This window comes from Carassius auratus, chromosome 40 (assembly GCF_003368295.1).
Source record: "Carassius auratus strain Wakin chromosome 40, ASM336829v1, whole genome shotgun sequence".
NCBI classification, from domain to species: Eukaryota; Metazoa; Chordata; class Actinopteri; order Cypriniformes; family Cyprinidae; genus Carassius; species Carassius auratus.
The window spans coordinates 15,119,550-15,133,798 of NC_039282.1; the positions used below are offsets into that span (position 1 = coordinate 15,119,550).

General features: G+C 36.7%; 1 protein-coding gene across 1 annotated transcript; it reads left to right on the top strand.

The window, feature by feature from the left end:
- The first annotated feature begins 2,078 nt into the window (after positions 1-2,078).
- Positions 2,079-12,315, top strand: LOC113058678 (vascular endothelial zinc finger 1-like). The gene is made up of 5 exons (XM_026226813.1): positions 2,079-2,248; positions 8,064-8,809; positions 9,574-9,643; positions 9,751-9,916; positions 10,990-12,315. The coding sequence occupies exons 1-5, from the start codon at positions 2,216-2,218 to the stop codon at positions 11,352-11,354; spliced, it is 1,380 nt and encodes a 459-aa protein (XP_026082598.1). The 5' UTR covers positions 2,079-2,215; the 3' UTR covers positions 11,355-12,315.
- Positions 12,316-14,249: the final 1,934 nt, after the last annotated feature.

Genomic DNA, 14,249 nt, shown 5'->3' on the forward strand with positions numbered 1-14,249 from the left:
ACAGAGAAGTCTGACAGACAGCAGTTTAACATTACAATTTTCATTAAGTAAATTTTGGGGGTTCAAGTCATTAGATGTGATTTTACTTTTTCCTTTCTCTTTGGAGTGTTACAAGCTCTTGGTGAATGAAGAAGATCTGTACAGGGTGGCCATATGCACCGTTCATACGGGACACGTCCCCGTCAGGATTTTAATATTGCCTAAAACATCCAGGTCGATCGAGAGCTAAAGAGAGCAGAACAGACAGCTCTTTATGCTTTTGAAATTGCTCTCATATGTTTGTTCGTTCGTTTGAATTGAAGCGTCACTCTTAAACACTGTTTCTTTAAAAAGGGAAACTACTTTGTTTGGCCTTCCAAAAGAGAATACGACTAGAAATCATGTTTATATCACATTTATAATGGGTTTTGACATTATAATGAAATAAACATTATATTTAAATGTTTGTCTCGTTGCTTCGGCCGGACAGGGCACAGTATGTTAAGAGGCATAACATTTCAGTCACATTATAGATAGATTGGATAGCTGGTCAATCAGAGCACACTTCGCTTTTCAGAACGATGAGCTTTGTAAAAATCAACACGTTTCAGAAGGCGAGGAGAGGAGTACCTGTAGAGGAGAAACAATAATGTGTTTTTTTAACCTTAAACCGCTTAAACATTTCATTACAGCAAATACACAAAATAATGTTCTTTTTAGCAACGTCATATGACCCATTTTGTAGACACTTTTGTCCAAAGCGACATTCAATTTACAGTGCATACAGTGACATTATATATTTAAGAAAAACAATGTAAAAGCCAATGTAATTCTAAATGTTATGTTGTTAAATGTGTTGATGTTAAATAAATACATCAACGTCATTTTTTTACTACAATGAAAGTTTACTTATGTTTTTTTTTTTTTACACAGTATTTATCATTACCTGATATGAAAACTTGTTTTCACTCTCTTTTTTTCAGAGCTTTTTGTGGAATCGATTCCAAGATGTCAGCAAAGCAGAGAAGAGACGGAGGATCAACGCACCTGTCTGCACCCTATTAAGAAGACTCCTGGGTTTTGAGTTGATGGGCTAGTATTGATGCCCACCCACACCCCACAGCTTCCCCAGTTCAAGACTGGTTGGGACCTTTTGTTATTTATTACCATGTTCCCCCTGATGATAGACTGTCTGGACGTCTGGAAGTGAGCTAGATTCTTCAGTGAAATTGTAATTTTATTTGTATGGAAAAAAAAAGATAAAATAAGTTTGTAATATGTGATGTTGCATAGTGTGTTAATAAAAAAAAAAAAAAAAAAGTTGCCATTGTTTTGGTTTTAATTTTGGAAGATGGAAAATTGCAGTATTTTATTATTTTGAATTACAATATTGTAATTGTCTCCTGTAAAATTACAGGAAATTCCTGGCAACTGAGTTGCAGTAAATATACAGGAAATTAAAATAAATTACAGCATTTTACTGTAATAATGCTACTTTAATCACAGGAGCACTGTTGTAAAAATACAGGACTCTATTGTATTAAAAAAACAATATATTACCTGTATATTACTTGCTGTAAATTCACGGCAATTAGTTGCCAGGAATTTCCTGTAAAATTACAATACATTTTTAACAGTGTATATACACACACACACACACACATACATACATATATATGTGTATATATATATATGTATATATACACATATATATATATATATATATATATACATACATACACACACACACACACACACAAACATATACCTGTAGGCTATTCTCTTAATAATAGCTACAAAAGCTAAATGCAAGGTCGCAGACAACTATTTAAGTAAATTGACGTTTTTAAAAATAAATGCGTTATGTTTTGACATTTTCCAATAATTTTACTTTAAGTCAGTTGTTTGCTAGGCTAGCACCTAAAACATGCAATATTTTATTTATTTAAATTATCTGGTTATTTTTTTCAACGTCGTTGACATTCAGTCGCGTTAATAGTCGTTTAATTATATAATATATAAATGTTTGACTAAAAATAGTGTTCGTTGCTCTAAAGTGTGTTTGTGAGTGCAGTGCTGTGATGGAGTGGGCTGGCGGAATCTCAGCAGCAGCGGCGCGTATATCAGATGAAATGGTTTGGCTCTCGGGGTTACAGGAAGTTGTAACAGCTGCCATGTTTAGCTGCTTTGTTGTAGATTTCTTGTAGGTTTCCTGCAGATTTTTTTAAGTGTTGCAATGGAGCAGAGCTGGAGTTCATTTTTATTTCAGGTAAGCCAGCTGTTCGAAATAAATCACAACCGCGCGGGAAAAATAGAAAATCGATCGGGACTCTTAAAACAGCTCGAGGCGCAGAGATTTGAGCTTTAAAAGCGGGGTTTTAAGGCAGTAAAAACAATGGTAGCTAAGCTAGCTCACATTAGCCGCTAATGCTGCATCTCTCCCAGACTTCCAGCTGTGAATTATGAGGGAGACGTACAAGGGATTTCTTTCCCTCTTTTCCCCCTTCTCCTTTTCATTCACGCTCTTTTTATGTGCTTTTTGCCTTTTTTTATCATAAGTTAAACACTTTTAGCTGACCGCTATTCCTTAGTTTGTAAACTCATTGATTTTGCTCTGACACAATTTGGATGTTTTGACCAGACACAACGTCCATGTCTGCGTGTGTAATAATAGAAAACGGTGTTTGTATGCATTTTTGGCATATATATATTTTTTTTAATACTTTAAAAATAATACTGATTTCCAATCGATCTCCATGGTTCTCCTTAATTACTTGCATTTATTTTTATTCGCTGTTTTCGCAGCTCCTTAGGCTACTTTTATTGGAGGGAACATGGGGATAATGGCTGTGTTTCAAGATCTCAGCTGCCTAGCTAGACATCATAATCGAATAGAACGTGCATATGATGACAAAAATACGGTTTAGGTTCTTTACCGAATTTCGAACACTACTAAAATAACGTTACCCCAAAATGTACTATTCTGGTGCCCCAGAATCTCACAGTCGTTATGAATAACTTAGTCGTTGTTCGATAAAGTTTGAAAACACTTATTACATTTTGACTTATTTTCTCTCTCCAACCTTAAAAAGGTATTCATTTTGAAATTAAACTGTGCTGTATAGTCAGCCCATGCTCTTGCTGCGGACATAAGCTTATGCATGTAATGCATGATTGATGTTGTTAAAGTATGCATTGCATTGCTATGTAAATGAGGTGCGAATGTTGCTCTGATGCATAAGGAATCTGCATGTTTACGATGAAATATGTATGCTTAGGTTATGGCTGTTTTGGCTCTTCTTACCATTCATCTCATAGGACCTTAAACTTTTAACTTAACATAAAAGTAACAAATATTGTTCACTCTTATTGCGAATTCCTGTAGTGTTCCTCATTTTGTAAGTCTTTTGCTCAAGGAATTGATGTGATTTCGTATAGATCAACCACTTGTTTTTCACATATTGATATGATATTGATAATGCTTGTTTTTGTTTATGTGTTTTGATAATTAAGTAGCCTAACTGATAACAAATAAGTTAGGCTACTTTACCTGTGAAAACTGTTGTTTCCTATTGAATGCATTGGGATTATTAGGTGCTATTCTTTAGAGATCCACTAAATGATGCAATTTATCAGTGGAAACAATGGTAACGTATCTGCATTTGGCAGATGCTTTTATCCAAAACTACTTTGCACATTTTTTTTCAGTTCTTGCTTTCCATGGGAATTGAATCCATGACCATTGTCTGGCAAGCACTATACTCTACTGTTTGAGCTACAGGAAAGCTAAAGAATAAGAAGAAAAGTATATATATATGTATGGATATTAAGTTCAGCTTAGTCCAACTATTAGGAGTATAAGAAAGTAGTGACTCAAAGCTTTTTCTATTCACTTTTCCCTTGGGAGAGAAAACATTTAAAGTGCTCTATGGCTCTAGGCCTTGTTCCAGAAAAGTTTCCCAAAATGCATTTACTTGGAAATAGAAGCAGACATTGTCCAAAAATGTTGTTGTGAGTTAACGTTAGAAAGGCTGCTTCATCATCATCAACATCCTCTTTAAGTTATTTTAATTGGACATGTACTGGAACAAATTTGAAATCAGCTCCAACATAAGATTTAGCATTTTTAGCTAGCATAGAAACATTGTTAGACACTATCTGAAACTTCCTTGACCACATTATGCATGTTTGTATAAAGAAGGATCCTCAGAAGTTTCTGTACACTGCTCACTTCCTCCAACATCTTGCATTCAGCAGTTATAATCCATATTTGATTTTTTTGTCAGCTTTACTACTTTACTACTGATCTGGATATTAAGTAAAAGATCAGACTTCACTGACCATTTAAGAGATAAGCAACATAATCTTTCTTCAAATATTCCTCAAAGTTCTTCCAAAATGCCTTTATTACACCTTAATATCGCTGTATCTATGAAATCTTTCCCCCCCTAATAAACTTTAAGTTTACAGACTTATTAAAACTGGGGTAAAAAGTGCTTAATTTGTTCTGCTTGATTCCACCCATGTGATAAAGCTTCTATGAGACGACAGTCTAGCGCATCACTCCTCATTGTTCTGCAGGCGTCAGAGGTTATTCATGAGCAAGGCATTGTGTGGCTCCCAACAGGCATCTCCTAATCTGTCTGTAGCAAACAAGAATCTGATTCACTGGGTTCTGTCTTCAGAGGAAAGGAATTCTTCTCGCTCTTTTTCTTTCCTTCATTTTTTTGAAAGGTTACATAAGCAGATATGTTGGTTTTGATGCCACAGATATTTAATTTTGGCATCAGGAACTTTTTTTGTTCTATTTCGCCTGCTTCCGTAATAAGCTCAAACTGATCTAACTGTGCATCTGCCATCTTCACCGATTACGAATAAAGATTTTATATATATATATATATATATATATATATATATATATATATATATATATAATGGCTGTGCAGACAATGGTGATTAACCTATGTACAAATACAGTTTGCTTCAGATTTCATTTTGCATTTAGTCTCACAGTGTTATTGCATTTGTATGTGCACTGCTCAACCTTTAGCCTAAATTATTTCTGTTGGAGAGACGTCAGCCTTCAATGCAGATTTGTATCAAAATCATCCAAGCAGCGTGAAGAGCAGCCCGCTGTCACTGTTGGAACAATTGATGCTTGGCAAACTTGAATACGTCTAAATACAAATATCCTCACAGATCAACTGCTAATTGCACATTTTGTAGAGTTAAGTGGTGTAATCAAGCTGACATAAACCTCCTACAGGGCTTTTAGGTGAAAACGCGAACTGAACATATCTGTTCTTACTATTGATGTTCATTTTAACCGGTTAACTGTTAACCGACCATTAAGAATTTTGACCTATTAATACTTAGTTGAACTGTTTAAAAAGTAAATTATGTATTTATTCATTTATTTTCAGGAATTTATAAAAAATTAAAAAGGTTTACTGCATTGTTAAAATAGGCTACACTAGTACGCGTATAAAAAAAAAAGTTTTTTTAATAAGTTGCATTTTATTATTTAATTCAGATATGGGCCTAAAACCAACTCAAAATGTTTACAAACATAATAAACACTGTAAACATTGCTATGCTAGTATTTTAGTTCCCCTCACTCCACAGCAAATCCGTTCAATTAATCCAATCTATAAGTGCTGTGCAGGTGCGTGATGTGATATGAAGACCGTGTAAATCCTCATGTTCTGTTGTTTGTTGCTTTTTGAGCATGTAAAATTTACCCCCGGGAAACAGATGTTAGTATTTTTAATGAGACACTTATCCTTTCTAGAAGTGTTTCCACTTTTGTGTCTCATATGCATCAGACCTTTAGCCAATGGTCCATGGGCATGATGTATGAGGCAGAGACTGTAATATTTTTTGGTTAATATTAAGCCTGCGCGTGGCATAGCGTTTTCCAGGCCATTGTCAGAGGCAGGTCCAGCCTGCAGGGCTTTCGTTACTGTAAGCTGTACTATATTTCCTAAATTGTACAATTGTGTTGGTGAATTCCCCCCACCCCGTGACCAATGGGACAATGTAGGCAGCTGCAGAATGGGGAGCCTAATAGTCATGTAGACTTTCAGCTGCTCTTGTTTTAGACCACGTATTAAGGGTTGTGTAACCCCCCTTCCCCCCCACCAACAAAACCAATGCCAGAAGATTTTATTTATGATTGTATGTTTTTGGGGGATTAGACAAAATCTTGCTTTTTATTTTTTATATATATATATATATATATATATATATATATATATATATATATATATAAATTACAATTAATGTATATATTTTGATTTGATTTGAAATTTACATTTAAATTGCAAGACTTGCTTTATGTTTGTGATTGTTTATTTATTACCTTGTTTATTTCTTGTACTTTAATTTATAAAGAAGTTTTTTTTTTTTTTTACGTTTTCAAAATTAACCAAATGACCAACACACACACACAAAAAAATAGTTTTTCTTCTCCTATCCTCTGTGGTATTTAATAGTTTACCCAGCAAAAATAGTTGTTTTCGGATTCTTGTTTCTTTTTACACCAATTTGAGATTTTTCTTTTGTGGCGCACTAAACAAATTTCAAAGAATTTTCACACTGCCTTTACACAATGAAATCGAATGGAAATATTGAAATGCTGTCATATTCCAAAACAGAATTACTGTAATAATACTGTATTAGGTGTCTTTTACTATTTTCCATGTTTGTTTGTTTAAGGATGAAAGGTAGATTTTTTTTTTTTTTTTTGTCATGAATGGAAGGTTTTCCCCTCCACAGTAGCTCTCAAATGTAATTTGCACTTCCACATTTTCATACATAAACCAATTACATAAGACTGACATCTTGTTTTGCCATGTTTGAATATGCAAATGAGATTTAAAAAATGCAAGAATTTATGGAATGCATTGGATATTTTTCAGTGCTTTGTCATTTTCGGTGAATGACAGCACACTTTTACCCATGTGAACAATCATTCTGCCTTCATGCTCCTTTGACCATGTAGTCTCACCATGTGTGTTTTGCGTATGACATGATGTATGTTTAGCAGAACGTTTTGGGCATGTGTGGCCAGATACACAAGGAACTGCATTCATTATAGTACCAGATCATTTTACTTGCAGTAGATGTATGTTTCCAAGCTGCAGGAAGCTGTCAATTTCGTATGCAAAAGCACTGAAGTCTCTGATATGATGCACACGTCTGCACACATGTGTCTTGCCCTGACATGATCTAAGGATTCCTGTTAGTCACAGTGGGATTAGGGTTGCCAAAAATTACATCTTTTTTTTATGCATCTGCTTTTTCTCCTCTTAAAATGTGTTGCTTTTTATGGGCAGTTTTTGGCATGTTCTCATTCATCTGAATGCATTATAATCCACATTCCTTCTCATGATCTCTCTCTCTCTCTCTCTCCTTCACTATTCGTCTAGCTTTCTCACTCTCTCCAATATCTCATTAGTAATCCTGCACTGTACTGAACAGCTGACTGTCCCCCTGCTAGGTCCCAGTCAGGGCTTCTCTTGTTTTCCAAGTTGCACAGATGCCCTGGAAATGAGTCAGTTTCTATTTTGGTAAACATTTAACACAATCTCTCAGCTGAGGTCATGTTTACCTTATGCTGGCCAATAGCAACACTGGCCTATAATATCACAGCCAAGTGTATTTGTACAGCCATTGAGTATTTCCTTAAAAGAAAGAATTAATACACTTATTCAGCAAGGATGCATTTAATTGATCAAAATTGACAGGAAAGACATTTCTACTGTTACACATGATTTATATTTCCAAATAAATGCTCTTTTCAACTTTCTATCCGTAAACTAATCCTGGAAAAACAATATCAGCATATTAGAATGATTTCTGAAGGATCATGTGACAGAAATTTCAGCTTTGCATCGCAGGAATAAATTACATTTTAAAATATATTAGAGCAGAAAACATTGGCACAAATATTTAAAAATATCACTGTTTTACTGTATTCTGGATAAAATAAATGCAGCCTTCAAAAACATTTAAAAAATAACCTTCCTAACCATTTGTTTTGTCTAAAAGACATACTTAGAAGTCTTCTCTTTCTATCCCAGCAGGCCAATGAAGCCCTCCACCACCAGCATCAGAACAGCCTTCTGCCGCTGCTCAACTCTGAGCCGCAGGATCAAAAGCCTGTTCTTCCTATCCAGCTCGACCAGAAACCCCCAGTCAGTGCAGCTGACATCCACAAAGACAACATGGGAGGCGGGACGGGTGGAGGGGGAGGAGGTGGTGGTGGTGGCGGCGGTCAGGTGGTAATAAAGAAGGAGCCCAAGTCAAAGACGCCCTTCATATGCGGCTACTGCAACAAGGCCTTTCGGGACAGTTACCACCTCCGGCGACATGAGTCCTGTCACACGGGCATTAAGATGGTGTCACGGTCCAAGAAGACAACCACAGCGCCCACCATGGTGCCTCTCATTTCCACTGTGCCACGCGATAACAACGGCAACCCCTCCTATGTCTCAACGATGGCGGGCATCCTCACCACAGCCACCACCTCCGCGTCCACGGCCGCAGGTATAATGTCGGTCCTGCCTCAACAGCAACCAGCCATGCCCAAGAAACCCCCCAAACCAGTGAAGAAGAACCACGGCTGCGAGATGTGTGGCAAGGCCTTCCGGGACGTCTACCACCTCAACCGCCACAAGCTCTCGCACTCGGACGAGAAGCCCTTCGAGTGCCCCATCTGTCACCAGCGCTTCAAAAGGAAGGACCGCATGACCTATCACGTGCGGTCGCATGACGGTGGCGTGCACAAGCCGTATATCTGCTCCGTTTGTGGGAAAGGCTTCTCGAGGTAGTTTCAGCAAATCACTACTGACTTCAGAGAAACATGTCTCATGATTGATTTTAGGAACAAACCATTATGTCTTGAATGTCTTTGCATGTTTGTTTATATTGTGCTTTATACAATACATAGCGTTTCAGTGCAGCTTCACAGTAATAACAGGAAAAGAACAGAATCAATGATGCAAACTTCTTTAAAATTCTTTATAACTATTCCAAGTTCTGCTGTAAAGCATCTCTACATAAGACAATAGTGTCTTAATATGCGATATTTTTCCATTGGTGATTTATCCTGAAAATTTTTCATTTGACACGCCTCCGCAAACTTGCATGCTTGCAGTTGCCAGATGACAAAATGTTAAAATCCCCTCAAACCACCAATCTGCCCAGTCGATTAATCTTCCCAACCTGGCAACCATGCACTGTCTCTGCTTTGAGAAAACACGTGCTCAAATGAAAGCTTCTTGTTGTACCAGTTTTCATAATGTAATAACAGTGTTATATTATCTGAGAAATTTAATTAATCAGGACTAATTAGATGATGTCAAATTTGCTATTTGAGTTGTTGTTTTCTTGATTTGTGCTTATGTGAAATTGCAGTAATTCTAATGAAATGTAAAAAGAAATATGTAAAATGACAATAATCACGATTACTTGTGATTATCAGTTTATCCATTATCATGCAGCGTCATCATGCAGCTCAGATCAGTTTCAAGTTTTGTTCTGTGTACAGTGACATATTTTATTTATTGTATGTGATTTCCTCTCCAATAGGCCGGATCATCTTAGCTGTCATGTCAAGCATGTACACTCCACAGAACGACCCTTTAAATGCCAAGTAACGGTAAGACTCCACATGCCCTTCGCTCTCCTCCATTCACGATGTCCCAGTATGTTTCATTGGTTTATCGCACTCTGTCCACACAGTGATTTGTCTTTATGTCACTGCAGGCCTGCACATCTGCCTTCGCCACCAAAGACCGCCTGCGTTCACACATGATACGGCATGAAGGCAAGGTCACCTGCAACATTTGCGGGAAGATGCTGAGTGCCGCCTACATCACCAGCCATCTCAAGACCCACGGCCAGGCCGGCTTCACCTCCCCCTGTAACAAAGGTATGTCAATTGTCAAACAATTTTCAGGTGTCTTCTGGGATGACCTTCACGCTCCGAGAGATGCCACTGGTTTCTCTTGATCCTGCCACTATGTTAGTGCCTCCCAATTGTTTGCCATCTGTGTGATTTGATGTTGCCTATACAAAATAGAATTTTCCTTTTTTGTTCATTTTTCATGATATTCTGTGGTAAAGAGTATTTTCCCCCAGCCTGGCCTTTTAAAGTCCACAAATGTCAGCTGTCTAGTGTGAATGTTAGATATTAAAATATGTAGAGGTTAAGTAAAAATAAGAGATATTCTGCCTCAACTGTAAGGATTTTTCTTCAGTTCTGATGTTTACTTTTCAGTAGTCCCACCACATTATGTAATACTACCACAATTAATAAATATTTTATTGTATTATTTTGATAAAATGTTACTTTTTACATTACAAATACAGTTAAAATTTTTATCTTTTAGAAAACAATTTCTTTAACAATGTATTTCTTTAATTACTAAATGTATTTATATTTTTCAAAAAAAGTCTTTGCTTAAAAGTCCACAATTTTATTTACAAAGAAAATTTAAACATTTTGTTCTCAAAACATTTGTCTTTATCAATGTTTCATATTTACTTGAAGTATTTATATATATATACTGTATATATATATATATATGTTTGTGTGTGTGTGTGTGTTTATTTATTTATATATATATATATATATATATATATATATATATATATATATATATATATATATATATAAATATAAATATAAATATAAATAAATAAATAAATAAATACTATTATATAAATACTTCAAGTAAAGTTGTTGTTTTTTGCTAAAACTTACAAACCACTTTCACTTTCAAGACTAGTAATTTTTTACAAAATCTAGCCAGCTAGAAAAATTATTTTGGTGAAAAATTTTCAAAAACAATGTGGAATACATAGCAGTAAGCTAAATGTAAAAGTAGATGTATAACATCAATAAATGAATGAACTCTGCTTTTTTTGTCTTGCCCACAGTGTAACCCTAGAAATCACCCCAATGTTTTATTCACTCTTTCCTTTTTCACTTTTTCCGGTCAGACTCTAACAACGTGTGCAACTCTGCCTCAGCCACATCAGTCACTTCTTCAACCGCGTCCAACACTACGGTCATGAACCGCTGCACCATCAGCAATCCCATCACCATCGCCGCTCAGATGAACATCACCACCAACACGGTCAACATCACCTCCCCCGTCAGCCTTCAGCACCCGGTCACCATCACTGCTCCCGTCAACATAACCTCAGTCAACATCCCAGCCACGGCGCCCATGAACATCGCCCATCCCGTCGCCATCACCTCGCCCATGTCGATGAACATCACCGGTCCACTCAACATAGCCATGAGGCCGATGGAAAGCATGTCTTTCCTCTCACAGGTCCTGCCTTCCAGCCCGCCCTGGTAGAACCCACTGTCCTTCTAGTAAACCTCATGTCTCCCATTTTAGTCTTCCTCTCCAGCTGTGAGGGGAAAAAAGAGCCTGGAGGAATGGGGAATATAGGAAAATGACAGTCCGCAGCTGCAAGGAATCATGCGGATGTTAGCTGGCACTTTGCGTCTCCTTCGTTCGGCTGTGAGATAAGCAGATTGCCTAGGGTTTAGTGACGGACAGAAAAAATAGTTATTGCATGGAGTGGAAGACTGACATGCTGTATGTTTGGTGATTTCACTTTTCTAGTGCCAGAAAATCCTTGCCAGTCGGCTGTTTGAAGCAGAGCGTGTCGCCGCTTCATTGTTAGTGTTAACGGTTTAAGGACTTCGGCAAATATTACTGTGAGGATTTTATTTTTGTTACGTTAGCTTGCTTATCAGTATTTCATAGTTTTATGCATTTTAATGAGTCCCGTAAAACAAAGGGACAGTGGCTTCCATTAGTGGAAGATGAGAGCTTTTTTTTTTTTTTTTTTAAGACAATACTCTACAAATGAGGAAATTTTAGAATAAGTTTTTAAAAGGCCTCATTTCATTATAAGCCTTTTAATCTGTAGCTGTGTTTTTATTATTATTATAATAATTATTATTCTTTAGGTATTTTTTGGAGTTGGTTATTCCTGATTGTAGAATAATTATGTTCTGTTTCAATAGCTGGGATATTTTCTGCTTAGTGGGGTTGAACATTTACAGTTACAATCTTGCACTGGACACATATCTCTCTGGTGGTTATTCTGACGGCAGTATTATTTTAGATCAAATATTTTGAGTGTTCATATAGATGCCTGGTCACCAAGTGGCCAACTTCATCACTTGAAAGGTCCATTTTTATTCTTAAGAGCATTTAGTTTTGTAATCGAGACGTCTCTGCTCTTCCTTTCTGAAGGACGAGGGCTGTTTTTCCTTAGGACCTTTTTCTCAGGAAATTTGCTGAGGGTGTCCCAACTTGCTCTGCTCCTGTAATGGACAGCATCTCGCCCTAACACTCTCTTCCAGACCTAATTTTCTACACAATTAGCACACTAAACATAGTTCCCTTTATTGGCGAAAACTGAGATGTACCTCAGAGGTCGAGGTGCCGTATACTCTTCAGCCGCTGATGCGTTCGTCCGTCCCGGGAGCAGAAAGTTAACCTGTATTCCTTATTCGTTTACCCAAGTCACAGTAAAAACCAAAACTGCCTTCAAATTTTCAGGGTTTGTCATCTTGTTCCGAGTAACCCTGTTTAAAAATAACAGAATCGGCTTTTGCAGAAACCCCCAAACTAGTTTTTCTCTGATTTTCCTCTCTGTGTTGGATATATAAAAGCAATATACCTTTCTCAGTCCTCCTTTTGACCGAGCCGGACAGCTGTCATGTACATTTCATGTTATGAGGATGCAAGGTTTGTAGTCACACGTAGCCCTCTAAACCAGGGTTGCGTTCCCTTGTGTGATGTGAATGAGTCTCAAACAAAGAGTAAAACCAGCTGAATGTGATTGTACTTTAAATGATGTCATAGCTACCACCGCCTGGGCATAAATCGCCGGAAAAGGTTTAGTTTGTGTTAACTCGCACCCCCAGTGTTTTCCCAACCAGCGCTGACCTGGTAGCCAAGCATTTGTGCTCTTAAATTTGTGTATGGTATGTGAAAGCTAAAATCGTTCTGGCCTATTTTATGTTTTTGTTTTTTAAATGTTGCCTTCGGTAAAGGCGGATTATTTCGACTGAGAACTGGAACTCGAGGAATGTGACTGAAAACACTACAACAACAACAACAAAACCAAACGAAATGGGTTTTAATTGTGCTTGTGATTTAAATGTTTGTCCTTCCACAATGGCGTCACTCCCGTGCCTGAACTGCATGTCTGAAAATGCCACCGTGAAACCCATCAGTCTTCTCTCTGATAAGACGAGCGGTGCTCAGCGATGGAAACCGTTTGGGTCGGCCAACTGCAGTTTAACTGTTTACCAAATGTGTGTGGAGATTCAGAATCTATTTTGCGTATGAAATATCAAGTTGCCATGTTTGAGGAATTATGAATTTGTTAGTTTTTTTTTATATCTTATAAAGTATTGCTCATGAAGTTACTCCTTATGCATCAGTATCTTTTAAAGAACATTAATGGTGGAAAAAAACAAGAGAAACTTTGTGTTGGGTTTTGGATTGGAGAGTTTAGAATGATTCCAGTCCTTTCATGTCCTTGGGAAGAAATTGGCAAACCCATGTGAAGGCCAATGAATGTATATCTTTGTAAAAACATTTAGCTCAGAGAACGTGGTAGTTATGATAGACACATGCAAGGAAAAACACAAGTAAAATAACCTTTTATAAGACTTTTTGTATTAGAACATTAACATTGGTAATTTTGTGTGTGTGTGTGTGTGTGTGTGTGTGTGTGTGTATATATATATATATATACTAGGCATTTTTCAGTTAGCAGAAAGGTGAAAACATTCCTACATTTTTTTTTTTTTTTTTTTTTTTTTTTTTGTATGTCAAGAATAATTATGTAAACCCATTGCGCAATGTTTTATGTGCCTTTTATTTGGGATGTCTAAATAAAAGAAAACTGTCAAGTATGATTTGCCTCATTCTCTCTGTGCTTTTCAGGGAATTTTGCTTTTGTCAGTGGATAGATTTCAAATAATTGCTGCTCTTTTAGACTTTCTGTTCATCAAATAACTATTTCCAGCATTGATAGTAATAATAATAATGTAATACGTTTCTTGAGTACCAAACATTAAAATTTAATGAAAATGAATACATAGGGCATACATCTGATTAAAAGCAATAACTGATGTGGATATGAGCTTTCATGTGTTTTGTATATCTGACAAGAATGTCATACAGATTTAAATCCATCATCTCATTCGGTATTAGTGGATG